At 49.7% G+C, this 25,249-nt stretch overlaps 1 protein-coding gene and 1 pseudogene across 1 annotated transcript in view; both read left to right on the top strand.

Annotated features, from left to right (window-relative positions):
- Window positions 1–25,249, top strand: part of LOC102556395 (uncharacterized) — an 85,627-nt gene that overhangs the window by 56,501 nt on the left and 3,877 nt on the right. The window contains exons 2-3 of the mRNA XM_087575016.1: window positions 22,397–22,512; window positions 25,101–25,182. Coding sequence (XP_087431142.1) covers window positions 25,102–25,182 — 81 coding nt within the window. The 5' untranslated portion in view covers window positions 22,397–22,512; window position 25,101. The remainder of the gene's footprint in view (window positions 1–22,396; window positions 22,513–25,100; window positions 25,183–25,249) is intronic.
- Window positions 22,658–23,622, top strand: Ppid-ps13 (peptidylprolyl isomerase D, pseudogene 13; annotated as a pseudogene).

Here is a 25,249-nt window from a genome sequence, read left to right as displayed (position 1 = left end):
TTTTAAAGTCACAGATTCTCACCAACACCTTCACTCCCAGTCTGTGTGTGTGGGACTCGGGTTGCAACCCCTTTCCCATGCTTATGACACTCGGTATCAGTGACAACTCAGTCTCGTTTGTACTCCCCGGGTCTCCTTGGCTTCCTGAAACAGTCCCACTTCATTCAACCTGTATCCCAAACACCACAACTCACCCCTCCCTCTTACGGGACCCAGATCTGCCCCCAGTCTCAGGTTCCGACCCTGTGACTGAACCAGCCCATCGCTTGGATATACCTTGTCTGTTTGGGCTCCAGTATGCATGACTCAGCCCCAACACAGCCCTTGGAATCAACATTCTTTCCAAAGTGCATACCCCATGCAGAAGTGCCCTCACCTTACCGGGCTCTTGCTTCCCATACTAAGGTCCCAGTGTACCTTATAGATTCCTCCTCTGCTGGATTCCACTATGTGCTTGTCCAGGGGCCCTCTTCACCTTTCATGAGCTGATGGCTGTTGTAGCGCTGGGCCCAAGTGTACAGGGTCCTTACTGTGTTTGGACTCTGATGACCCACACCAGGCTGTCCTTCTGTCTACGTGCTCTCTTATGTGCCCACCTCCACCCCTATTGGAGATGTCCTTTTTACTTCATTTGCACCCCGCCCCAATAATATGTGGACTGCTGTATATTTCTATGCTAATACCTAGGCAACATTTACTTTGCTTGGAAGGACTTGGTTTGGGAAGAAAGAAGAAGGAAAGGGAGGTAAGGACAGGAATGAGAGGGAGGGGGTGGGGGAGAAAGGAGATAGGAAAGGAGGGAGAGAAGAAGGTGGGGGATAGAGAAAAGAGGAGCATAAAGAGCTGTCTGGCCATTTCCTGTGGAGTACTGAGCACTGTGTGTGTGTGTGTGTGTGTGTGTGTGTGTGTGTGTGTGTGTGTGTAGCAGGTAGGGGCTTCTGGTGGCTCTGGTTGCTAATGTCTTCTTTCAGAGAGAAATTAATTGCCTCTGGAAGCCAGCAAGAAAGCCACCTCAGTGCATACAACTTGTCTGGCTCTAGTTTTGGGCTATGGCTCACTCCAGAAACCCTGTGGTAAACCAGATTAAATTAGGTTGAGCCTTGAGCAGAAGTGGAGGGCTCCGAAAAAGGGAGTGGCTGGGAAGCTGGTCAGTGGTGGTGTAAACCTTTAATCCCAGCACTTGGGAGACAGAGGCAGCAGGATCTCCGAATTCAAGGCCAGCCTGGTCTACAGAGCAAGTTCTAGGACAGCCAGGGTTACACAGAGAAACCCTATCTGGGGGTGGGGGGAGGGAAGAGGTGGCTTTGAAGGGAAGAAGAGAGTCTAGAAGGTGAATTGGGGAATCGGAGGGAGGAGGAGGTGAACACTGGTGTCGAAGGAGTCAAGTAGGAGGGAGGTAAGGAACACTGATGCTGGGGGTTTCTGAGGTAGGAGGAAGAGACCTCAGTATGCGGCAGGATGATGGTTCATCAAAATGGAGATGTGAGATTTAGGGAGACTGCGTGCGTGCGTGCGTGCGTGCGTGTGTGTGTGTGTGTGTGTGTGTGTGTGTGGACCAGGGTGTGGCAAATGTTAGGAGCAGGAGTTGGATCACCGAGTCTGACAGAGAGAGGGTTTTGAGACAAGAACACCAAACCAGCTACTGGCGAAGGAAAATGCTCAGGTGGGTCAAGGGACAAAATTCCTGACAGAAGACTGCTGCTCACCACCCCCACACCCCAGGCATTTGTTTGTGAGAATGACTAGAAACAAGGCCTCTGCCTAGGGGCCTGATGAGATGAGCCTGCAGAGCAAGCCTGCGTGGTGGGGAAGGCAGGGCTGGTCAAGGGAGAGGACTTTCTGTAGAAAAGGACTCTGTAAAAGGGAGGGACTGGAAGGGATGGGGCCAGTGAGTGGAAGAGGCCTCAGAGATCTCATCCCTTCAGCCAGGGACTCTGACTACAAGCATGGGATCCAAGCTTATTCCTTGCGGTGAGGCCCCAGCCTGGAGAACTAGAATGGGGCAGTGGGGAGGAGCTTCTACAGTCATTCTCTTCACAGGAACCCGGGGGCGGGTGTGTGGGGGGGAGCCATACGTCAGTCGCCCCAATTTCCACTCCACAGTGAGGTCCCTCTTGCCTGACTGAGCCTTCTGCCTCTGGGGTCCTGGCATTGGAAGAGGTGAGGTCCCTCTCCCTCCCTCCATTCACCACAGGGGGTAGGCAGGGGACCGGCAGCTTCAGACTGGATTTGGTTCTCATTTTACTTTTGGCTCTACTGGTGGAAAAATCACTCCCCTCCGTGCATCTGAGGCAGAGGAGAGCATGGCGTGGCTTGGAGGCTGTCCTGGCTGGGACGCCTGGAGCGGGCGGGGCCTGGCTGGGGAGAGACTGCCCCCCTCCCCGTGAAGCCCCCGCCCTGCACCCTCTGCTTCTTCGACGTGGCTCTTTGGCCCCAGATTGAGCCTAGCCAGGAATCCTGAAAGGGGAGGGCCAGCCAGGGCAGAGGGAGGCATGGGGTCAGCCTTTGCCAGCAAAACTCTCCCTCTCCATACTCAATGGGGAGGGAGGACGATCTCACAAAGGAGACTTGGAGTCTCCCAGGAATCCAGGGGGAAACCAGGGAAAGACAATGAAAAGGTTTTCTCCTTATTGTAAGAATCCTGCCTAATAGTGAGGCTGCTGTGTGTCACTTCTAAAGCCATCCAAGATTAACGTTAAGCAACCCATTTTATGGATGGGGTAAGTGAGGTTCATGAAGTCAATATGCCTGATCAAAGGTTGTAAAGCCTCCCTGAGGCGGAGCAAGAATTTGAACCCGGATACCCGGACTGCTTCCATAAAACGGATGCTCTGGACCCTTCCCCCTACCAACAAGGCTCTGGCTGAGCTGTCAGGGAGGGTACCTCCAAGGAGTTCAGCAGACACACTCTTAGTAGCACAGCCACTCCTTTCTGTGTCTGTGCTGTCCTTAGCCCCTTATTTGGTAGTGAGGTGTCTCAGAGGTCTCCTCCATATGCCCTCCTTGGGGGGGAGGCTAGCACCCCCCACGCGTTCCATTTTCCCAGAGTCCTGCCCCAGCCCCCCTCCCCAGCCTGCTGCAGAGAGGAGCCCAACCGCTTTCCCTGGAATCTGCTGCCTCGGCTTTCTGATGAGGCACCATCTGGACTGCATTATGGGTTGAGGAGAAAACTGAGCAGGAACACGGAGCTGGCCCCCAGCTCCTGTCTGCAGGAAGGGCTCTGTGCTCTTCAAGGGTTGCGGGCCTTAGCTCTCACCTTCCTATCTCCCTAGAGAGTAGACACAAAATGTACCCAGAAGAAGGTGCAGATATCTGATTGAAACTGTTCATCTTACCAACTCTTCCTATTGCAGAGAAGACTAAGGTCCAGAGAGGGATAGTGACTTTCCCAGGTCACACAGGAAGCCACAAGAGCACATTGAAGCCAGATACACATTGTCAAAGCACGCATGTCCAGCCGAAGCAAGGACCCGAAATGCTGATTGTTTCCCCTGCAAGGAGGATCCTGAGTTTGTCCCCGGGAAAGGTTTAAGAGAACTGGCAGGAACCAGCCTTCATTCTTCTAGGTCTGGTTACCCTTGCTTTCTAAGCCCCACTTTCTGCCCGGGTGCCACACGCCCCTGGTGCCCCATTCCTGAGGTTGGCTAAGTCTTGGGGTGGGGACCTGCTGGTCTTTCCTGAAGCTCTCCCCCTGCCTAGCCCTAGCTCCAGACGTGGCAGTGTGAGAGCATGGAGTGGTTTCTCTGCTCCCTCCCAAGTGCTGTGCTGGCGGCTCCCGAAATAAAAATCGAATGTGAGCTTGGCAGAGGGAGAGGGTAGGAGAAGCCGCCGCAGCAGCATGCTGGCCCTTCATTCTTTCCATTGTAACTTCACCTCCTAACCTCTGGCATTTTAATTATGTCTCCTACCCGCTGACTGTGCCTGGGCCCGCCTGTGAGCTCACCCTTTCCTCTAACAGGGGAGGGGAGGGGGCAGCTGCTGTGGTCTTAGACCCCCAGCTTCCAGCCTGTTCTCTGGAAGCTGACTGGCTTCCTGGCCCTCACTACCTTTGTATCCCAGAAGGGTCTTGGGAGGGAATCTAGCTCCTGGCATCTCTCTGGGCCTTTGTATGACTCATTCCATCTTCACACCATTTAATGGCGTCCACTGTCTAAGGGGAGGTGCGACAGGTTTATTACCCTGTTTCATGGACTCAGCCTCAATTGGTCTATGCAGGGCAGAGTTGAGTCTAGGAAGAGGGGCTGGGATAGCCTAGGCTTGACATTTCCTCACATCTACACAGGAGGGCTGAGCAGGCAGTTCAGGGTGTAGGGTGGTAGGTAGCCTAGGATACGTAAAACCTGGGTTTCATCCTCAGCATTGCAGGATGAGCAGGATCAGAAATACAAGGTCATCCTCTGCTACATGAGGACAGCCTGGGCTACAAGAGACCTAGTCTCAAAAGAAAAAAAAAATCAACAGTGTGTGGTGAATCAGGATTTGCCGAAGGAGACAGTGACTGCAGGATCATGAGTTCAGGGCCAGCCTGGGCTATACATTTAGCCAGGTGACTGCACACCTTTAATCTCAGCACTTGAGAGGCAGAGGCAGGAGGATCTCTGTGAGCTTGAGGCTGGCCTGGTCTACACAGTGAGTTCCAAGACAGTCAGAGCTTCATAGTGAGAGACTGTTTCAAACAACAACAGCCAAACAAACCAACTGGGCCAGTGGGTAAAAGCACTTGCCACCGAGCCTAACTACTTGATTCAAGCATACACACACACACACACACACACACACACACACACACACACACACACGAAAGCACGCACACACGCACGTGCGCACACACAAATGATTTAATTAGAACATTAAAAAACAAACAAAGGGGAGGAGAGGTGGCTCAGGGATTAAGAGCTCTTCCAGGGGATCAGGGTTCGAGTCCCAGCACTCACAAAGCAGCACACAATTGCCTGTAACTCCAGTTCCAGGTGATCTGACATCATCTTCAGCCTCCACGAGCATGATATACTTACATACATGCAGGCAAAATACCCATACACATAACATAACGTAAAATAAATCTTTTAAAAAGCCAAACAATTAAAGACATAGGGATTAGGAAGTAAAGTACCTAAGGGGTTTTTGTTTTAAGTGAGAAAATTAAATTTAAAACAAGTTATAAGTATGAGGGTTTTTTTTGTTGTTGTTGTTTTGTTTTAGTTTTAAGAGCTTTTTTAATGTTTGGTTTTGATTTTGGCTTTTTGGGTTGTTTGTTTGTTTTGCCTGCACATAGTACATGTGTAACATGTGCGTCTGGTTCTCACAGGCTTCTGAAGAGGCCACAGGATCTGGCACTGGAATTATAGATGGCTGTGAACATCCATGTAGGTGGTGAAAATTGAACCCTGGTTCTTTGCAAGGGGAATGAGTGCTTATAACCAGTGAGCTGTTTCTCCCAACCTCTAGAAGTTTTTATTTTTTTTTTTAAGATTTTTTATTTTATTGTATATGAGTACACTGTAACTGCCTTCAGATGCACCAGAAGAGGGCATCAGATCTCTTTACAGATGGTTGTGAGCCACCATGTGGTTGCTGGGATTTGAACTCAGGACCTCAGGAAGAGCAGTCGGTGCTCCTAACCACTGAGCCATCTCTCCAGCCCCCTAGAAGTTTTTAAGGTAAAATAATCCTCAAAGGTCTCCACTGCGGGGTATGTTGAACTCTGGAAGTAACATCCTCCTCCCGGCATGGCCCAGAACAGGAATAAGATGCTACTATACCCTTCCTGGTTTGTTCAGCTCCAGGCTGCTGCTAAAACATGCCAGTGGCAGCTGATAAGGAATTCTGATCCTTCCTGCAGACAGGCCATGGGTGTGCTGGTGGGGGTCAGGGTGGGGAGCTTTGCTGGATCCCTGGAGGTCAGCTTCTCCAGGGCCAGCATGGGACAGCCTCAACTCTGACACAAGGTCCCTACCCCTGCTAGAACATCCTTGTTCTAGTACCCTAGACCCCAGAACTGCCACTGAGGGCAACCATCGTTGTCTTCTTGGAGGAAGGTCTCATCAATAAATGGCATACAACCTGTTGTGTCCCAGGACTTACTGGGGCCTATTATGGCCCTGGTAGAGTTTCCAGGTCTGGAGAGCCAAGACCCAACCAATATGCTGTATTGGGGGGATAGGACAGCTCCTTGAGGTGGCTTTGACCCAATCTTGGTTAAAGAGCTTCCAGGATATGTGACAACCAGACCCAAAAGAATCTGTATAGCTTGTGTAAGGTATGAGGATTATTGGAAGGCAGTCACTGTGGGATGTGGCAGACTCCTAGGAAGCTGCCACTGAGCTCCAGGTGACAGGCCATGGTAGACAGGTCCAGCCTGTAGTAACAAGATGGAAAAAGATAACCCATTGATGAGGTATAAGAGGCAGAAGCCTATAGACTTGGAAACTGACGACAGGAAGATAAGGCCTGAGGTTGGCTTCTAGGTTTCTAGTTTGAATCAGGCCAGGCAACATTTATGAAAAAGGTGAGCTCGGGTAGCCAAGTAGTGAGACTGCCAAGGAGGTTAGACACCCCAGACATCATGGAGAAAAGACAGAGAGGAGGCTGGTCCAGACCCCAGGAAAGATGGAGTAGGTGTGGCCAACAAAAGAGCTGGAGAGGGACCGGTCAGTGCTTCTGAGGCCACCATACATACAAGTCTGAGCTTGTATAGTCTAGTGACTCAAATGTCTTTGCCTCCCTCTGTCTCCAGTCCTTGTCCCTGTGCCCTCAGCCCATTCCCATTGCTGTCCTTTAGTGTCCCCTCACTCTTCCCCAGGCCTTTTGCACATCACCCTTTCTCTTCCTTCTCTACTTAGAAGGTTCAACATCTTTCCATCAACTCAGTCTCTGAAATCACCTCTTCCCCAGCAGACACCTACACCTCCCCTGGCTCCCTGGGGGCCTCATCTCCAGTTGAGCCTCTACAAGGTACCAAGCTCTGAGGCAGCTCCAGACCAACAGCCCACCCCCCGCCCCCAGGACCTTCATCCTAAAGGAGGAAGAAGTAGGAACTTCACAGAGGGAGAAGGGAGACCCACAAAGGAACCGGGTGGTCGTCAGGAAGCAGCAGGTGATGGGAGAGTTTGAAAGGACCAGCAGGATTTTATGGAAGAGGGGAGACGAAACAGAAGGAGACTGTGGATAGGAGACCAGGGCAAGATACTGAAACTCACAGCTCAGATTGGCCGCTGATCCCAGGAGAGGGTCAGAAAGGCCGCAAGCTACAAGGTGAAAGAACCATAGCACGTCTACCTGGCTTCTCTGTTGTCCACTACAGGGTCTTGCCCCCAGGGCTTTTAGGATCTGGTGCTACCTCTAGGTTCATTCAGGCGAGCAAAATCTCTGTTCTGTGCCTAGGCAAGTGCTGAAAACTCTAAAAGACCAAATAAAGTCTCAGAAGGCAAGGTTTAAGTTACAGTTGGGAGGCAGATCCTCAAGTTAAAATGTAAGTAAAAGCCAAAAGGATAGGAGAGATGACTCTTAGAAGACTGGGCCTGTGGATGAAATTCCCTGAAAGTGGAGCTCGTGTCTTTTCTGTCAGGCTACTGCAGGGCCTGTGACACCCGCCGCAGCAACCTGAGGCATCAGACTAGCGTTGTCTATGCCGTGCCTCTTCCCTCAGACTGTCACTGACCTTACACTTTCATCACCGGACGACAGCACAGCCTATGCTCTCTCCACTAGGCCAGAAGTACCCTGTGACCTAGGAAGGGCACAGCAGAACATCTGTGCCAGAAGCTGAGGCAACTCAGAAACTTCCAGAACATTCTGATCATCTCCATAGTGTCTCCAGTGATTCTCTCAGACCCCAGCTGTTCCTGTCCCTGTTGGTGGGAGTCGGGGGGTGGGGGGGGAGGACTAAGACCTGAGACCCAACTCCTCACCCTTTGGGAAGTACTGCAGATAGCTGCCCACTGCTAAGGAGCGGTGCTGGGGGAGGGGCAAGGATGAGGAGAGGGGACTCTGAAAGTTGCAGAAACCTTGGGGAGAAACCTCCATTGCCAACCACCCCGAATGGGAGGGTTTCCCTCTCTTCCTTCCTCAATCCATTAAACCCTTAAATTAACCTTAGCCCCACCCGGAGCTAGGAGAGAGTGCCCAAAATACACCCTAAATTATACGATGCTTGGGGGCAACCACAATTCTTCCTCTCTCACTAGCAGGCAGCCCAGTTCGACCCAGTGCTGGAGGCCTCCCCCCTGTAGGCTTATTTATATAGCGCCAGCTCCCCTTTTTGCTGTCTGGCCCTATTATGCTTGGGTGAAGCCCAAGCAGGCTCTACAGCTCTTCCCAGAGACCAGGGGAATGGAGGGTTATGACCTACCTGTCTGCTGGGCTGAGGATAATTTATGGCCTAACCAGGCTACTTTGGGGCACTGTTAATGATAACATCAGCCCTTGGGGATAGATCTAGCTAGTTCCAGACAAGCACCCTGAACACATGGTGGTCTTCCAGAGATGGGTCCCAGGCTCCAGGTTCCTTGAGTTCTGCAACTTGAAACACATGCACATATGCGCGCGCGCGCACACACACACACACACACACACACACACACACACACACACACACACACACACGGTGGAATCTGACTTCAGCCACTGGTCACCAAGGAAGCAGATCTGACTGTACCCCTTCCCACACCATCTGGCAAGGTCAGGGTTCTGACTCCAAGGACCCCAGACACAGGGGAGCTCTGAAGACCTCTGAGCAAAGGACAGAGCAAGCTGGCATAGCTATTTTGAGATCATGAATTGGGCCAAAGCCTCTCTGGGCAAAGCTGTTTTCCACCCTGGGAACATGGCTTCGCTGGCCCTAGCTTCTGGGGCTGCTGCTCTGACCAGTTAGAGCAGCTGAGGGAGAAGGCGAGAGGGGAAAGGGAAGAGATGGGAGGGAGAGACGGCTCCGTGTGTCACTGAAACAGGATAATGATAAATTGAGAATGAAGCAGGGATGGGGTAGGAAATCTGCTATTCCCTCATGACACCTGGAGACCTGCCCATGACTACTGGTCACTCTCTCCTGTCTCAGCCTCTCTAAGCTCGATGCTTCTCCCCTTAGTCCCTCACTGTCTCTCTAGTCTTAGGCAAACTGGGTCAGTACCTGCTCCCATTCTTGGAGTGGTAGAGTTCCTTTTTTTCTTCCTAACCTGACTATATTGTCCATCCCCCTGCGGTAGGCAGCCTGATCACATCTCTCCTTTTGGCCCAAGCCCCTCAAAGGCCTGACTCTTCTGGATCCAGCCTTAACTCTCCATGTTCTCCCTTAGGAGTTGCCCTGTGATATGGGAGTTGGCACACACTCTGGAGGGTAAAGAGGTCCCAAAGGCAAGGCAGGCTCAGGGAGTCTCTTCTCACCCGTGAATGAGGAGAAGGGACAGAGACTAGAGACCAATGGGACTTGCGTGGTGGCATTACGGGATCTAGAGACACATACATAGATCTAAGTTCATACCTCATAGGGGGGGTTTAGGAGATGGGGCTCAACCTCTCTGGCTTCAACCCCGCGCTGTAAAGAGTGGGACCTCAACAGAACACAGCAACTGGCAGGATCTCAGCCACTGAGCAAGCTCAGAGCGGGAGTACGCAATACTACAAGAGGAGCTGTGGGCTGTGTGTGCGCCATGGTGAGCGCATGACTGTGTGAGTGTGTTATGAGTGGGCATTTATTGGGAGACTAGAGAAACCCACCATGTCTGCCCTGAGAAGCCAGAACCCCTACATCAAGGGAGACAGTCGCCACAGCCCGCCCCCGGAGGTGACATGTTTTCTCCTTACTCAACTTGATTATCCGTCTGCTTGACAGTCCCCATGCCTCCCCACTTAACCAGAAAACACAATTTATGGGCCTGGGGTATCAGACCTGTCATTTGCTTAGAGGATGCAGCCCAGCCAGGCTGGGGTAGAGCTGTGTGTAAAGAACCAGTGCCCAGCCTGCCAGGCACCCGCCCAGACACTTAGTGCCCTGTTTACCCTGGCCTGGGTGGTTGGCACAGGTGGACCGCTCCAGGGAGTAGTCTGACAACTCTGTCAGCAGAGCCACCTGGAAGCCAAGGAGGAGACCAGGAGGGCAGGCAGAGAGCTGTACCTAGCTGCAGCACACCAGCATTGACGTGTATAGTGTGCCAGCCTCAAGCTTGGGTCCTCCAGCTACCTGGCTGGACCAATTGGCCTGCTGGACACTATGAAAGATGCTGCAGCTCCAAGAGGCTGGATGCTGCTTGGCTGATAGGAACCTAGGTCTTTGGAACCTTGGTCTGTAGCACCTGGCTCCCTCTGTCTGCCTCTCAGTCCCTAGGGGAGGAGTCTACCCTCAATGCCTGAAAGCATAGGGACTTGGCTTAAACACACTTGCTGCAACCCTCTGCCCACTATAGCCAGTGACTACTGTCTTCCTAATTTCTCTTCACCAAATGGACCAAGATGTTGCTCCTCCACCCAGTCATGTGCAATCTATGCAGCATCCCTCAGCAGCACAAAGGCTCACAAACCCCAGCAGACATAAGGTACTCATTCAATGTGGCCCCTTCCCTGAAACCCTCATACCTACATACACAGATCTGAATATCTACTCTGTTGCACACACACACACACACACACACACACACACACACACACACACACACAATGCTACAGTTCTAAAGCAGGCCCAAAGGAGGCCAGCACTTTTTTTTTTTTTTTTTACCCTGGGCTTCTCCCAGCCCCTTCCTTCTCACTCCTCCCTCCCACCTCCCCTATCACCACACCCCTTCTCCTTCTCTGACCCTTGGTGGTGATGTGTGAGGCTTTTTTCTTTTTCATCTCTGAGTATATAGTGGGGTGTGCAAGGCTGCGCACTGGGGTACTCCCACTCGACTGGTGGTGGAGGCAGGGGGATTGCTCTAGAGGGCAGGGAACAGCAGCTGGAAGTGACTTTGGGCCTCACACCCCCACCTCGACCGCCCACCCTATCCAGGGTGAGTCATCCCACATCTGGAGTTGAGCCATCTGGAGGCGCTGCGGCCTACACAGACAGCTCACAAGGCACCCCCTGCACCCCACTGCATCCCATCCTGTCTCCCACTGGCCATAGGGCCTTGCCTCTTACAACCCCCCACCCCCAACCTCTGCCACGAGTGGACTGGTCTTCTAGCATGCAGGCACCCAGTGACAGACTGGAGGAACGGTAAACCATACAGCTAACAGGGCCTCTCCCCAGTAGCAGTAACAGCTGCTGCTCGGGTGTCCACGACTTGGACAGACTGTGCAAGCAGCCTTGGAGGAGCCCAGACCTGGGCTGGGAGAGGCAGGAGCCTGGCAGTAAGGAGGCAGTGGTTTGGCTCAGAAGGCAGGGGCAGGCAGAGGGAGTTTATCCTGGCTCAAGGCCCCAAGCCAAACATCCTCCACTAACCTAGCAGACACATCAAAGCCTGAAGGAAAGGGGCCCTTCGGTAGAGGAAACCTGAAGTCCTGGACGCCTGACAACCTGGCTCCGGGCACAGGACCACCCTGCCCCACACAGTATCAGCTGGCTGGATCAGACTGGAAGCAGTTGTCTGGAAGGGTCATTTTTGCCTACACCTCCCACCCCCTCCTACCCCTATGGGCCATTTGAGGCTATGTCAGGGACAAAGCCAGCATCAGGTCCTATAGCTTTGATTCCCCAGAACAATCTTTTCTTAAACTGTATATGCCTCCCTGAGTCCCCTTCCTCTCTCCAGGCAGGAGAGGGTGATAGGAGACACTTTGCACCCTAATATTTCATCCACAGCTTGGAAGAAAAGGACCGTTAACTATGAAGGGACGAATTTCACTCACCAGGCGACCTTGCTCTCTCTGTAAAGACACTTCCTACATATGGACAAGGCAAGGACTGAGAGGGCAGGGGACTTAGAGGCTGGAATGAGAATCTAACATCGAAAAATAAAAAGCTCAAGTAGAATCAGAAGGCGAGAACTGGGCTGCGAGCCACAGGGTCTCTCTGGAGGCCCCGCAGGGGAAGAGGGAGGGAGCCCAGAGGCGAGGCGCTAACACTGGAGCTGGGGGGCGTTAACAGGGCCACTGCGGAGAGGGGGATCCTGGAGCCAACTTGGAGATAAGGAGGCTGGGCTGGGGTGAGGGGCGCGGCCACGTCAGCACAGACGCTGGCAGGGTGTACACAGCACGTGCACACGTATGTACTTGGACGCTCGCGCCTGAAGCCAAGTCTGTCCTCAATTGGGAGCCAGATGATGTGGCTGCTTTGCGAAGCCAGGATCACAGGAAGAATGCGTTCTCCACCCACCTCCTTCCTCCGCCCCTTTTCGTCCTCATTTAAAAAAAAAATAATTAATTTATTTTTTGCCTTCCTGGTTTCTTTCCTGGATGTTCCCAGGCTGTCCTCGGGTCCAAACTTAATCTGCAGCCCCAGACCATTAAGAGGCTCTCTCTTCAAAGTGCCCAGCCCTCAAAGGGTCTGTTTTTTTTTTTAGCTCTCAGCTTTTTTGGGACTTGGAGATTCTTGTAAATGTAACCGCAAGCCCCAGACACATCGTGGATTGTTGTAAGACAGCGTACAGACAGGGTACAGTAGAAGCCTCTTTCAAGGAGTAAGAATAGAGCTAAAAAGGAAAGAATCTAGGAATCTAAAATTCCTTATTTCTTTATGGCTCCAGGCATCTATTTCAAGAAATAAGGTGAGGGGGCAGCAGAGAGAGACCGAGAGGGTGGGAGTGGATTGAGGCTCAGCCTCTGAAGCCCGCCTCTTCGGTGGTTCTGTTTCTTCTGCCACGCCAGACAGCCAAAGTCCGTTAGCTCAACAGCCTCCTCTTGCAGCCACCATCCACTTCCTGGGCACTCCCCTCTCCCTCAGGTCTGGGCTCCAGAAACCTGCACTTTGGAAGTATAATAGTTCCCAAAATGTCTTTTATTTCCCCTCTGCTAAGCCTTGGGGAAGGTGAGCATTAGCAGAGACCCTCCAACCCAGTCATTAGGGTAATAAGCCCCCTGCGCCGACAGTTTCAGGCGGTTAGTCCTCCCTCTCTCTCTAGGCCCACAGATTGGCAGCTCTGACTTGGGGTCAACTCCAAAAGTCACTTAAGCCACCTGCACGTCTGTCATGCAGGAGGAAGGGCTAGTGGACTTCCAGAGTCAAAGGAATGTGGGGAAGGAGACTAAGACTCTGGTCCCACTGGCAAAACCTGGCTGGCTCTCCACCCCTCCTAGAAGGAGGGTCCGCAGTTGCTCCCCTAAACACCCTTAGAGTATCTCAATTTCTGGGGAGTTACTTTGCTAGGAGAAGGGATCATGAGCTTCAACATACTGTTGTGGGGACAGGAAGCAGAGGTAGATATTCCCAAACACATAGCAAGTAGGATCAGTCTGGAGGGTCCTTCACCAAAGACTTTGGAAACAAAACTTCTCTTCAGAGAAACCCATTCCTGACCCTGGAGGCTCCAACCAGCTTCCTCTGACAACACAGCCTCTGTTTACTTGGAACGAAGCATCATGGGAAATGAAGACTGAATCAGAGCTGGCTCTCTGCAGCCTGCTGGGAACAAAGAGGACTAGGTCCACGCATCTTCAAGAGAGAAGGGAGAGGCCCTAGAGACAGTGTGAAGGGAACTGAAGGGTTACTTTTACAAGACCCAAGTCTAAGAAGGCTTTGTGGAGGCAGTGGTAAGCAGGAATTATTGGGCTTGAGAAAGGTTTATTCCAGGGCAAGATTTATTCCAGGTGGGAAGTGACCCAGTATTAAGATCAGGAGGGAGTCAGAGAGTGGGGCGAAGGTCTCTAGAATATGATAGCAGGACAGGGAGAGCATGTTGGATGAGAGACAGATTTTTGGGGGGTAGGGGGCTGAAAGTCCTATCAGGGCCTCATGGAAGTGGCAGAGGGAGCCTCTGAAGGCAAAAGAGAAACATGTTCCATAGGGTCCACAGGGCACCCAGGCCAAAGATCTTATAGAAGATGGCTGTGATGTTCTCAATGAGCGAGGCTGCATCTCATAGGGGAGGTGAGAGCCGAGACAGTCTCCAGTCTCTGAGAGCTCTCCAGAGACCCATGGAGGACTATGGGAAAGGAGTAAACTAGAAAGAGCAGAAATCTTAGAGGCTAGATGTGGCAGTGGCACATGCCTGTAAGCCCAGCTCTTGGGAGGCAGAGTTAAAATCACATGCTTGTGAGTTCAAGGCAAACCAGGTCTACCTAATGAGTTCCAGGACAACAAGGACTCTGTAGAGAGACCCTGTCACCGAAGAGAGAGAGGTGGGGAGGGGGGAAGGAGGGAGGGAGGGAGGGAGGGAGGGAGGGAGGGAGGGAGAGAGAGAGAGAGAGAGAGAGAGAGAGAGAGAGAGAGAGAGAGAGAGAGAGAGAGAGAGAGAGATATCTCAGGGCTCTGTCCCAGTGTAACCTCCTGCCTTGTGTGGGAGGGGTCGGACCTGTCATCCTCCCAGGCAGGTCCCCGTCCTACCCCTTCTAATTTGACCATAGCTAGGTGCAGAACATATACTGGACAGTAGAGGGGGCTGCTGAACCCTAGAGGAGCAACAGTGCTTGTCTCCTGAAGCCTATATTGGAAAGAGATAAGTCCCTTAATTCCTGGGTACTTCATTCTGCTACAAACAAAATCAGCTCATGTTTATTTCTAGTGCTGCATGCCAGACAATGGGCAACTGGGGTTGGGGAGAAAGACCTTGCCTCTGACTACCCAGCTGGCCCTGGGTAGGGAAAAGTGAACTGTGTTCAGCTATCTATAAGATCCCTCAGTATGACGAAGCAATTCATGTCATCCTGTTACAGTCTGTCTGTGTCATTTGTCTCTGACTCATCAGTCCTCCCTTTGCATATGAATTTAGAGAGAGTGAGAGACTGCATGGCTTATGGTAACACAGCCAAGCAGCCATAAGGGGCATATCCGCTAAGATGACTCAATACTGCCCCTATAGGCAGAACCGCACTAACGCCAAGTAGTGGCCCTCCTTGGAAGAGGCCACAGCCCAGTGCTGTTAGGTGCCATAGATACAGAGTAGATTAACAGAATGATGAGAAGCAAGGGATGGTGGGATAAAATACAGAGTGATGAAACAGAGCACAGCCTAGCTGCTCCCCCTCGTCCCCCCGGTCTGCTAGGCATTTATAGCAAGGTCTCCCTGCTCCCAACCTGAGCTGAGTGTTCCTCCAAGAGAGCTGTGACCCCCTGGCTGAGTTGTAGTCACTTGAGCTGTGTGTGGGGTCTCAGAACCTGCACGGTTGTAATTGTGACTCAGCCCTCACGTCCTCTGAGAGTTTGCCTTCCTGACCTCTGGCTCCAGCTGCCTTCTCTGAGAAGGCGTGGGTGGCCCTCTGACCCCAGGCTCTTACAGCCAGACCCTATGAGGGACCACAGACAATCAAGTCCTTCTTCAGCCAAGAAGAGTGGATGAGAAGAAGGCCTGGGGACTTAGTCACCGTTAGGAAACCCAGGCTGGAATTTGGTGTGGAATACAGAGTGCCAGAAATTCTTCAGAAGTTCCCTGGGTCTTCCTGCCTCTGCTTCCCAGTAGGCAAGAGGATATCCATGCGTGCACACACATGGCTTGCCCCTGGGTGGGGTGAAGTGCAGTCCTAGAGTGGGCCCCTTGTTTCTTTTTTTTTTTTTTTCGGAGCTGGGGACCGAACCCAGGACCTTGCGCTTACCTAGGTAAGCGCTCTACCACTGAGCTAAATCCCCAGCCCCCGGGTCCCTTGTTTCTTGAACAACAGCAAATCCTCTGGCAGGCAGTGGGGGCATAGACCTAGCACTCAGGAGGCAGAGGCAGAGGCAGAGGCAGGTGCATTCTGTTCTCAAGGCCAACCTGGCCTCAGAGCAAACTGAAGGACAGCCAAGGCCACACAGAGAAACAGGCATGAGCTCCATCCCTGACCTTACCTACAGGAATGCTGAGCCTCAGTCTGGATGGATACTGACGAGGGACTTGGGCTCTTGTCCTAAGCAGGAATATCAACTTCCAGTCTTGTCCCTAACCTATCTGCAGGTAGGGACACAGAGGGACAATTTGGTATTATGGAAAAAAAAAAACAAAAACAAAAACAAAACTTCGACGCTAGAGGCAACCTCTAAGAATCCTTTGGACTCTGCCTGATGAGTCAAGTGTAGGTATCACACTTTCTTCTTTCAAAGTTGTGGGGCAGAGGATGGACTGGCTGTTCTCCGATGTCTGTTCCTCTGACATTTTAAATGTGAGCAGAGCCAAACACAGCCAGTAAATTCTAAGACACTGTGAGTTTCACATAACATATTTTTTTAGCATTTATTTGTCATGTTGATGTTATTTAGTGGAAAGGTAGTGAACTTTAATCCTAGTATTCAGGAGGCAGAAGCAGGCAGATTTCTGAGTTCAAGGCCAGCCTTGGAACTGAGTGAGTTCCAGGATGCCATGGCTACCAAAAAAAAAAAGTTATTTTGAATTTCACGTAACAAGTTGTGGATTGCTGTTATATGCAGGTGACAGTGGGCACAAAATAAGGCAAGAGCCTGTGATTGATCAGTGGGGGGGGGGGAAGGCAAGCTAAGAGTTTTAGAGAAGAGTAGAGACAGAGGAAGAGATGGAGAGGAGACAAGACAGAACCTGTAGGAGAGGAAGAGCATTCAGAACCACACGGTCCTGGGACCCATAAGTCCCAGGGGGGGAATCTTAGATAGATGATGAAATAATAAGGAGGGCGAGTTTGCCCCATCTAGGTGTGTAGCCTGTGGTTATATCAACTGAGTTTTGAGTTCATTGTGGGCACTTTCTGACTTGAGAATTTACTAAGATAAATCTGATAAATTACAAGCCTCCAGACTTTCGATTTTACCTGGTTAAGGGAATTTGGGACAGCTAACCACAGTGGGCAAGCCCTCTGGGAACGTGAGCAGAATCCACAGCAAGAGAACCTCCAGGTGGGCGGCCTCTGTATGGAGCGAGCCACGGAGACTGTGAGACTGCCTGGGCCAGAGATTAGCCTGCATCAGCATGGGATGGTGCCTTTTTTTTTTTTTTAATATTTCACACAACAACAAGATGTCTTAGTAAGGGTTTTGCTGCTCTGAACAGAAACCATGACCAAGGCAGCTCTTATGAGGAGAAGCTGAGAGTTCTACATCTTCATCTGAAGGCTGCTAGCAGAATACTGGCTTCCAGGCAGCTAGGATGAGGGTCTCAAAGCCCACACCCACAGTGACACATCTGTTCTAACAATGCCATACCTTCCAGAGTGCCATTCCCTGAGCCAATCACATATAAACCATGATATTCCACTCCCCAGACCACATAAGCTTGTTCAAACATGTGAGTCTATAGGGGTTATATCTAGCCATGACATAATAAAGAAAGGACATTTAGTCCTACTTCCAAATTCTCTATAGTTTATAGGAGTATCAACAATGTTAAAAGTCCAAACTTGAAAGTCTCTTCTGAGATCCATCCAATCACTTAACTGTAATCCCGGAAACAAGCAAGAAACCAGCAGGACAGACTCCAAACTCTGCATCATCATGCCTTATGTCAAAGCACTTTTCAGACCTCTAACGTGTTTTTCATCTTTGTTGACAGCAACATGTTCTATTCCTGGGATCTTTCTACTCCCTGTTAGCAGCTTTCCTCAGCAGATATCCTATGGCTCTGACATCTTGAAAATCTTGGGGTCTCCAAGGCAGTTTCAATGTTATAGGTTCTCATTTCAATGTCTGGGATCATCACATGATCTTCTGGGCTCCTCCAAAGGGCTGGCATCACTTTTCCAGCTCTGCCCTCTGTAGCACTCTATGCTCAGGTTGATCCACTCCATTGCCACTGCTGTTCTTGGTGATCATCCCATGGTATTGGCATCTCTATTATACTGGGGTCTTCCACTGCAACTAGGCTTCACCATAGCGTCTCATAGCTCTCTTCATCGTGCCTCAATACCTTTACATGATCCCTTCAGTCCTGGGCCATCAATTGTAACTGAGACTGCTTCACCAATGGCCTTCCATGGCCTCTCACAGTGTCAAGCCTCAGCTGCTCTTCATGGCTGCTTCCTGCCTTCAAAACCAGTACCACCTGGGTGACTCTCACACATTAGCAAGTACAGCTGCAGCATGAGGAACAACCTTGGCTAACACTGAAACACAGCTTCTTTGTGTTCTTAGGAAACACTTCCCCTCACCTCAGTGACCTCAGTGTTTTTTTTTTTTTTTATATTAACTTGAGTATTTCTTATTTACATTTCGAATGTTATTCCCTTTCCCGGTTTCCGGGCAAACATCCCCCAACCCCTCCCCCTCCCCCTCTATATGGGTGTTCCCCTCCCCATCCTCCCCCCATTATTGCCCTCCCCCCAACAATTACGTTCACTCGGGGTTCAGTCTTGGCAGGACCAAGGGCTTCCCCTTCCACTTGTGCTCTTACTAGGCCATTCATTGCTACCTATGAGGTTGGAACCCAGGGTCAGTCCATGTATAGTCTTTGGGTAGTGGCTTAGTCCCTGGAAGCTCTGGTTGCTTGGCATTGTTGTACATATGGGGTCTCGAACCTCTTCAAGCTCTTTCAGTCCTTTCTCTGATTCCTTCAACGGGGGTCCCATTCTCAGTTCAGTGGTTTGCTGCTGGCATTCACCTATGTATTTGCTGTATTCTTGCTGTGTCTCTCAGGAGAGATCTACATCCGGTTCCTGTCTGCCTGCACTTCTTTGCTTCATCCATCTTGTCTAATTGGGTGGCTGTATATGTATGGGCCACATGTGGGGCAGGCTCTGAATGGGTGTTCCTTCTGCCTCTGTTTTAATCTTTGCCTCCCTATTCCCTGCCAAGGGTATTCTTGTTCCCCTTTTAAAGAAGGAGTGAAGCATTCACATTTTGATCACCCGTCTTGAGTTTCATTTGTTCTAGGGATCTAGGGTAATTCAAGCATTTGGGCTAATAGCCACTTATCAATGAGTGCATACCATGTGTGTCTTTCTGTGATTGGGTTACCTCACTCAGGATGATATTTTCCAGTTCCATCCATTTGCCTGTGAATTTCATAAAGTCATTGTTTTTGATAGCTGAGTAATATTCCATTGTGTAGATGTACATTTTCTGTATCCATTCCTCTGTTGAAGGGCATCTGGGTTCTTTCCAGCTTCTGGCTATTATAAATAAGGCTGCGATGAACATAGTGGAGCACGTGTCTTTGTTATATGTTGGGGCATCTTATCCCTTCTGTTTTTAATGGAAGCCAGAGCCGCATGGAAGAACCAGCTGAGTTCTGCTGCTTGCAGGATCTAGACCATGTCCCGCTCCCCTATTCCATTCCTAGCTTTCTCTTTCCCATGTCCCTCTCTGCCTAAGCTTTGCTTTCCCAGAACTTGCTCTGTAGATTGGCCTGGAACTAAGAGATCTGCATGGCTCAGTCTCCTGTCACGCTGGGATTAAAGGTGTGTGCTGCCATGCCTGGATTTGTACTTTTCTTCACCTAGAAACTGCTTTGTCCCAGGATGCTGGGCCTTTCATCCTGGGATTAAAGGCGTGTACCACCATTCCTGGATCTAAATTTTGCCGGGTAGGATCTTAACCAAAGGTCCCCACACCCTTAATTCAATTTAATAACTTTGAACACAGAATTCAGCTCCATATCACTTCCTGATGCCCCTTTAATACTCCAACCATATATTTTATATTTTTCTTTTCTAAGCTTGCTACACTTGTTCAAATGCTCTCCATGAGACTCAACCAGAGAACAAAGTCTCTGCTGGGCTTTTTTTTTTTTTTTTTGAGAATTCCTTTGTCAATGCATTTAATCGGAGTTTCTTCACCTTAGCCTCAGGCCGGCTTTTCAGACAAGGGCAAAAAGTAGCCACCTTCTTCACCAAAATACTATAGAAGCAGTCTCAAAGCCACATATTGATTCTTCACCGAAACCTCTTGGGCAAGGTCCGCACAATTCAAAGCATTCTGAGCAACAAATTCTTCCATATTCCTGCTAGGATGGCCCATTAAGCCTGATTTAAAGCATTCCACTGCTTTCCAAATCCAAAGTCTGAAAATCCACACTCTACCAAACAAAGGTATGGTCAGGCCAATCACAAAAAAAAAAAAAAAACAAAAAAACAAAAAAACAAAAAACAAAAAAAAAACCCACTCCTGGTAGACTTCTCTTAGTTAAGGTTTTACTGCAGTGAATAGACACCATGACCAAGGCCGCTCTTATACGGACAACATTTAATTGGGTCAGGCTTACAGGTTCAGAGGTTCTGTCCAGTATCATGAAGGTAAGAACATGATCTCATCCAGGAAGGCATGGTTCAGGAGAAGCTGACAGATCTACAACTTCATCTGAAGGCTGCTAGCTGAATGCTGGCTTCCAGGCAGCTAGGATGAGGGTCTCCAAGCCAACTCTCACAGTGACACTCCTACTCCAACAAGGTCACAGTTTCCAATACTGCCAAACTCTGGGGCAAGCACATATAAACCATCACACAAGTAAACATTTCTGTTATCTAAATACAACTTTAGTCTCCTCCCGTTTTCTTCAGGAAGCAGGTTAGATGGATGCTAGACACTCACAGAAAATAACACCTGCTCCATTCTGCCCATCAGGGACACGGGTACTAGACACTTCCCTTCATTTCTCCAGCCCACCCGCTACAACGCTCTTCTCAGCTACACAGGGTGCCTGGCCTTCTCCTCTTTCCTGAGACATAATTCCAGAGGGGGCTTCCAGCCAGGACAGGGTGGCAGGCAGCAGGGAATGAAGGACCACAGAAGTCTCTCTCAGGACACAGACAGAGACAGTGGGGCCTGGGCAGAGGCAGGAGGGCCAGAAATCCAACTTAGCAACCATTTCTCTCAAGAGGGCAGAAGTGTGAATGTTGTTGGGAAATATGAGCACTGTCCCAAGTGGGTTCCAGCTCAGCTGGGGACAGGGGCCTCACTCAGACTCCATTACTAACTACAGGGGGTTGACAAGAGGTGTACTCCCCCCTCTCTGCTTTTCTATCCCTAGATTCAGTCACCAGAGATTGCAAGTCGAGAGAGGATCTCTGGGGCCAGATCTCAGTTGCACGTGGCTTGGCTCTGGAAGTTTCTGATTTTAAGCACTAAAAGGGCCAAGAGATAATGAGAAACAGAGGCAGAAAGTGGGGGAGAGACCACAGGCCAATTCCTTGCAGGAGAACGAGGGAGCTTCAGGGTCCCTGAGCCCCAGGAGTGCGGGAACCAAAACAGTCAAGTCTGGTAAAATCAAAACCAAAACAGTCTTGCTCCACTGACTAACAGTGGGTGTCAGTAACGGGAGGTAAAACAGAGGGGTCCAAATAGATGCTTTTGGACATGGCACCCATTAGGACAGTAAAATTGGAAAACAGAAACTGGGAGAAAAGTCGAGGTTTGGAGAGTCTCTCAGGAAGACAGAGAATAAAGGAACCAGAAGTAAGGGGAGGTTTCCAAGAAGTTACCTGTATCCCACAGCCAAGTTACAGAGGACAGGGAACAGGGGATGTGAGATGCACATAGCATTCACAGCAGAGCCTCCAAGGGTCACCTTTCTGTGTCACCAGACCAGACAGCAACTCAGTCACTGAGTCCTTATGCCCCCCTTCCTCTAGCTCAGATGCCACACACATGTCTCTCTTCCGCCCTTGACAGTCATCATACATACACCAGTCTGCCTGCTTTCTTGCAAGGGGCCTCAGAGCCTCTCAGGTCAAGACCCAAGTCTCTGAGCGTACTGAGGGGCTGGCCGATACTGCCACCTCCTGGCCATAATCTCACTCCCTGAGTCTGTACATGAATCCCACTTGGACTGCTCATGCCCTTGAGGGCCACCAACATTTTGGCCACCTGGCCTGCTCATCCCTTTGAGGGCCACCAATAGACAAAATGCTTAGCCATGATTTTTCTTTAGACAGAAAGGAAATGTGCCAACATCTCCCCCATAAATTGCAAAACAGAGGGAACACTAACATCCCAGTACTGTGGGGAATGCTGTGCCAATGGGTTTCCTCCCCAACTCAGGGTCTTTTCCTCCTCTGTTGGACAAAGCACAAAGGAATGGCACCTTTTATGTGACATATACCACATTATCCTTTGTGTGCCCTGGCCTGCCTTTCCCACAATCTCTGCCTCCCTCCCTTACCATATTTCCCTTGTGTCTGGCAAGGACTGCACCCTCCAGTGTTGAGAGGATCTCTCCAATTTTTTCCTTTACTTTGATTTTATTGAAACAGGATTTCTCTGAGTAGCCTTGGTTGTCCTGGAAGTCACTCTGTAGACCAGGCTGGCATTGAACTCAAACATCTACTTGTCTCTGCCTCGAAAGTTCAAGGATTAAATGTGTATGTCACTACTTCTTGGACTGAATTTAAATTTCTTACTTAAAAGGTATTTTATGTAACGTAGGCGTGTGATAGAGTTTGAGCCCCTCTCGTGCACCAGGCACTTGTGTCCGGCTTTCCAGCGCCTGCAGTGAAGACGTCCCACCCATCCCCAGCAGCCAAGCCCTCCAATTCCAAGAACCCGAGAGTCTTCTTTGACGTGGACATCGGCGGGGAGTGAGTTGGACGAATTGTTTTAGAATTGTTTGCAGATATTGTTCCTAAAACTGCAGAAAATTTTCGTGCATTGCGTACAGGAGAAAAGGGCACTGGATGGACAGCTGGGAAACCTCTGCATTTTAAAGGATGTCCTTTCCACCGAATTAATAAGAAGTTTATGATTCAGGGTGGAGACTTCTCAAATCAGAATGGGACAGGTGGAGAAAGTATTTATGGTGAAAAATTTGAAGATGAGAATTTTCATTATAAGCATGATCGGGAGGGTTTGCTGAGCGTGGCAAATGCTGGCCCCAATACAAATGGTTCTCAGTTCTTTATCACAACAGGCCCAACTCCTCATGTGGATGGGAAACGTGTGGTATTTGGTCAAGTAATGAAAGGACTCAGTGTGGCAAGGATGCTTGAAAATGGAGAAGTGAATGGTGAAGAACCTGCCAAACTGTGTGTTATTGCAGAATGTGGAGAATTGAAGGAAGGGGATGACTGGGGAATATTCCCCAAAGACGGCTCTGGTGACTGTCATCCAGATTTCCCCGAGGATTCAGACATAGACTTAAAGGATGTAGATAAAATTTTATTAATATTCGAAGACTTAAAAAACATTGGAAATACTTTTTTCAAGTCTCAACACTGGGAGATGGCTATTAAAAAATATGCAAAGGTTTTAGGTACGTGGATAGTTCAAAGGCTGTTATTGAGAAAGCAGATCTAGCCAGACTGTAACCTAGAGCCTTAAGTCATGTGCGGCTGAATATTGGTGCTTGTGAATTGAAGATGTCAAATTGGCAGGGGGCGATTGACAGTTGCTTGGAGGCTCTTGAAATGGACCCTTCAAACACTAAAGCGCTATCCCAAAGAGCGCAAGGATGGCGAGGATTGAACGAATATGATCAAGCATTGGCTGATCTTAAGAAGGCGCAGGAGATAGCCCAGGAGATAAAGCTGTCCAGGCAGAATTGCTTAGTCAAACAAATGATAAAGGCACAGGAAGATAAAGAGAAGGCAGTGTATGCAAAAATGTTTGCTTAATAAGGATTAAAGTTTCCTTAACTATTATACATTGATTATATAAAGGACAATGTATATTACTGTCTACATAATCCCTGATGTGTTTTTCTTGACCTTTGTCATTGTTTACATAGCAGCGCTGACATCGGTTCCTTCTTAATAAAGCTATGAATTACAGTGAATCTCATTTAAAAAAAAGGGTATTTTATATCAGAAGTTTGAGGCACACACATTTAATCCCAGTACTCTGGATACAGACATAGGTGGATCTTGAGTAGAAGGCCAGCCTGGCATACACAGTGAGTTCTAGGACAGCAAGGGCTACACAGAGAAACCCTGACTTGACAAACTAAAACAATAATAAAAAATATTTTAATTACACTTATTGATTTCCATACACTCTCACAAGCTCTCTCCCTCTCCCTCCTTGTTCTCATTCTCTCTCTCTCTCTCTCTCTCTCTCTCTCTCTCTCTCTCTCTCTGTGTGTTTGTGTGTGTGTGTGTGTGTGTGTGTGTGTGTGTGTTTGCAGGCAAGGGCATGGACTTGAATTTCTCATTCCACTAGAAGGGGCCCAGAGATAAAATTCAGTTTTCCAAAGTTAGATGGGGTGGAACATGTCTTAATCTCTATATAGAGTAGGCAGAGGCAGGGGGATCTCTGTGAGTTGGAGGATTGACTGGTGTAAGTAGTGAGTTCCAGGACAGCCAGGGCTTTTAAGGGAGACCCTGTCTCAAGGAGCAAAACAAAAGAAAAATTCAGGTTTTTGGGCCTGGAAGTAAGGACATTTCCCCACTGAATCACCTGACTGGCCTTCAAGGTTTGTTTTGTTTAAGGTATATTTATGTCATTTTTATTTCTATGAGTATTGATTGGCCTCATGTATGTACACCATATGCATGCATGTTGCCCTCAGAGTTCAGAAGATGGGATGATCTAAAAGTAGACTTTCAGATGATTATGAGCCATCTTCTATGAAGATGCTGGACACAGAATCCAGGTCCAAGGACAGCTGCTCCTAACCCCTGAGTCACCTCCCCAGACATTTCCCCTCCTGACACCCAAAGGGTTTCTGTGTGAAGTCTTGGCTATCCTGGAATCCCCTCCGTAGCCCAGGCTAGCCTCAGAGATCCACCTCTTTCTGTCCTGAGTGCTGGGGAATTAAAGGCTTGTGCTAACAGTACTGGGCTTTTGAAATTTAACCCTGGCTGTCCCGGATCCAATATTTGTAGTTTTGAACTCACAGAGCTGTGCCTGCTTAGAGATGGGATTAAAGGTGTGTGGTCTTGCCCTGCTCTAAACACTATTTAAGCACAGAACAACAGACTAAGTTCTAGAGTGCTCTGCTCCATCCAACTCACCAAGTTGGTAAATCAAACTCTGCTAACCTCCCAATTCCTCCATCCTCAAACTCAACAAGGCCAGCTCCTCTCTACTTCTCTTCCCTAAGCTCTGGCTAGGCTCTAAGATCTGGTCCAGCCCAACACCACTGCTGGCCCCCATAGGTGGAGAGAAGTTGGTAAGGTCTTGCCAAGTTCCTGGGTCCTTACACATCTAAGCTCATTGGCCCTCCTGACAGGATGCAGGAATCCTGGGTCCCAGGAGCACTCACCATGATCTTCGGAACACTATTCGGATTGCAAGGAGTAAGCTCCAATGAGGTAAGCAGGACTCTGTGACTTTGGAGGACTCTTTGGGGGCAGAGGCTTGCCTTGGAGCCCTGTCCCA

The sequence above is a fragment of the Rattus norvegicus genome, chromosome 10 (assembly GCF_021556685.1).
Source record: "Rattus norvegicus strain SHRSP/BbbUtx chromosome 10, alternate assembly SHRSP_T2T, whole genome shotgun sequence".
Classification (NCBI taxonomy): Eukaryota; Metazoa; Chordata; class Mammalia; order Rodentia; family Muridae; genus Rattus; species Rattus norvegicus.
The sequence above is the reverse complement of the archived record's forward strand: the minus strand, read 5'-3'. Positions and strand labels throughout refer to the sequence as shown.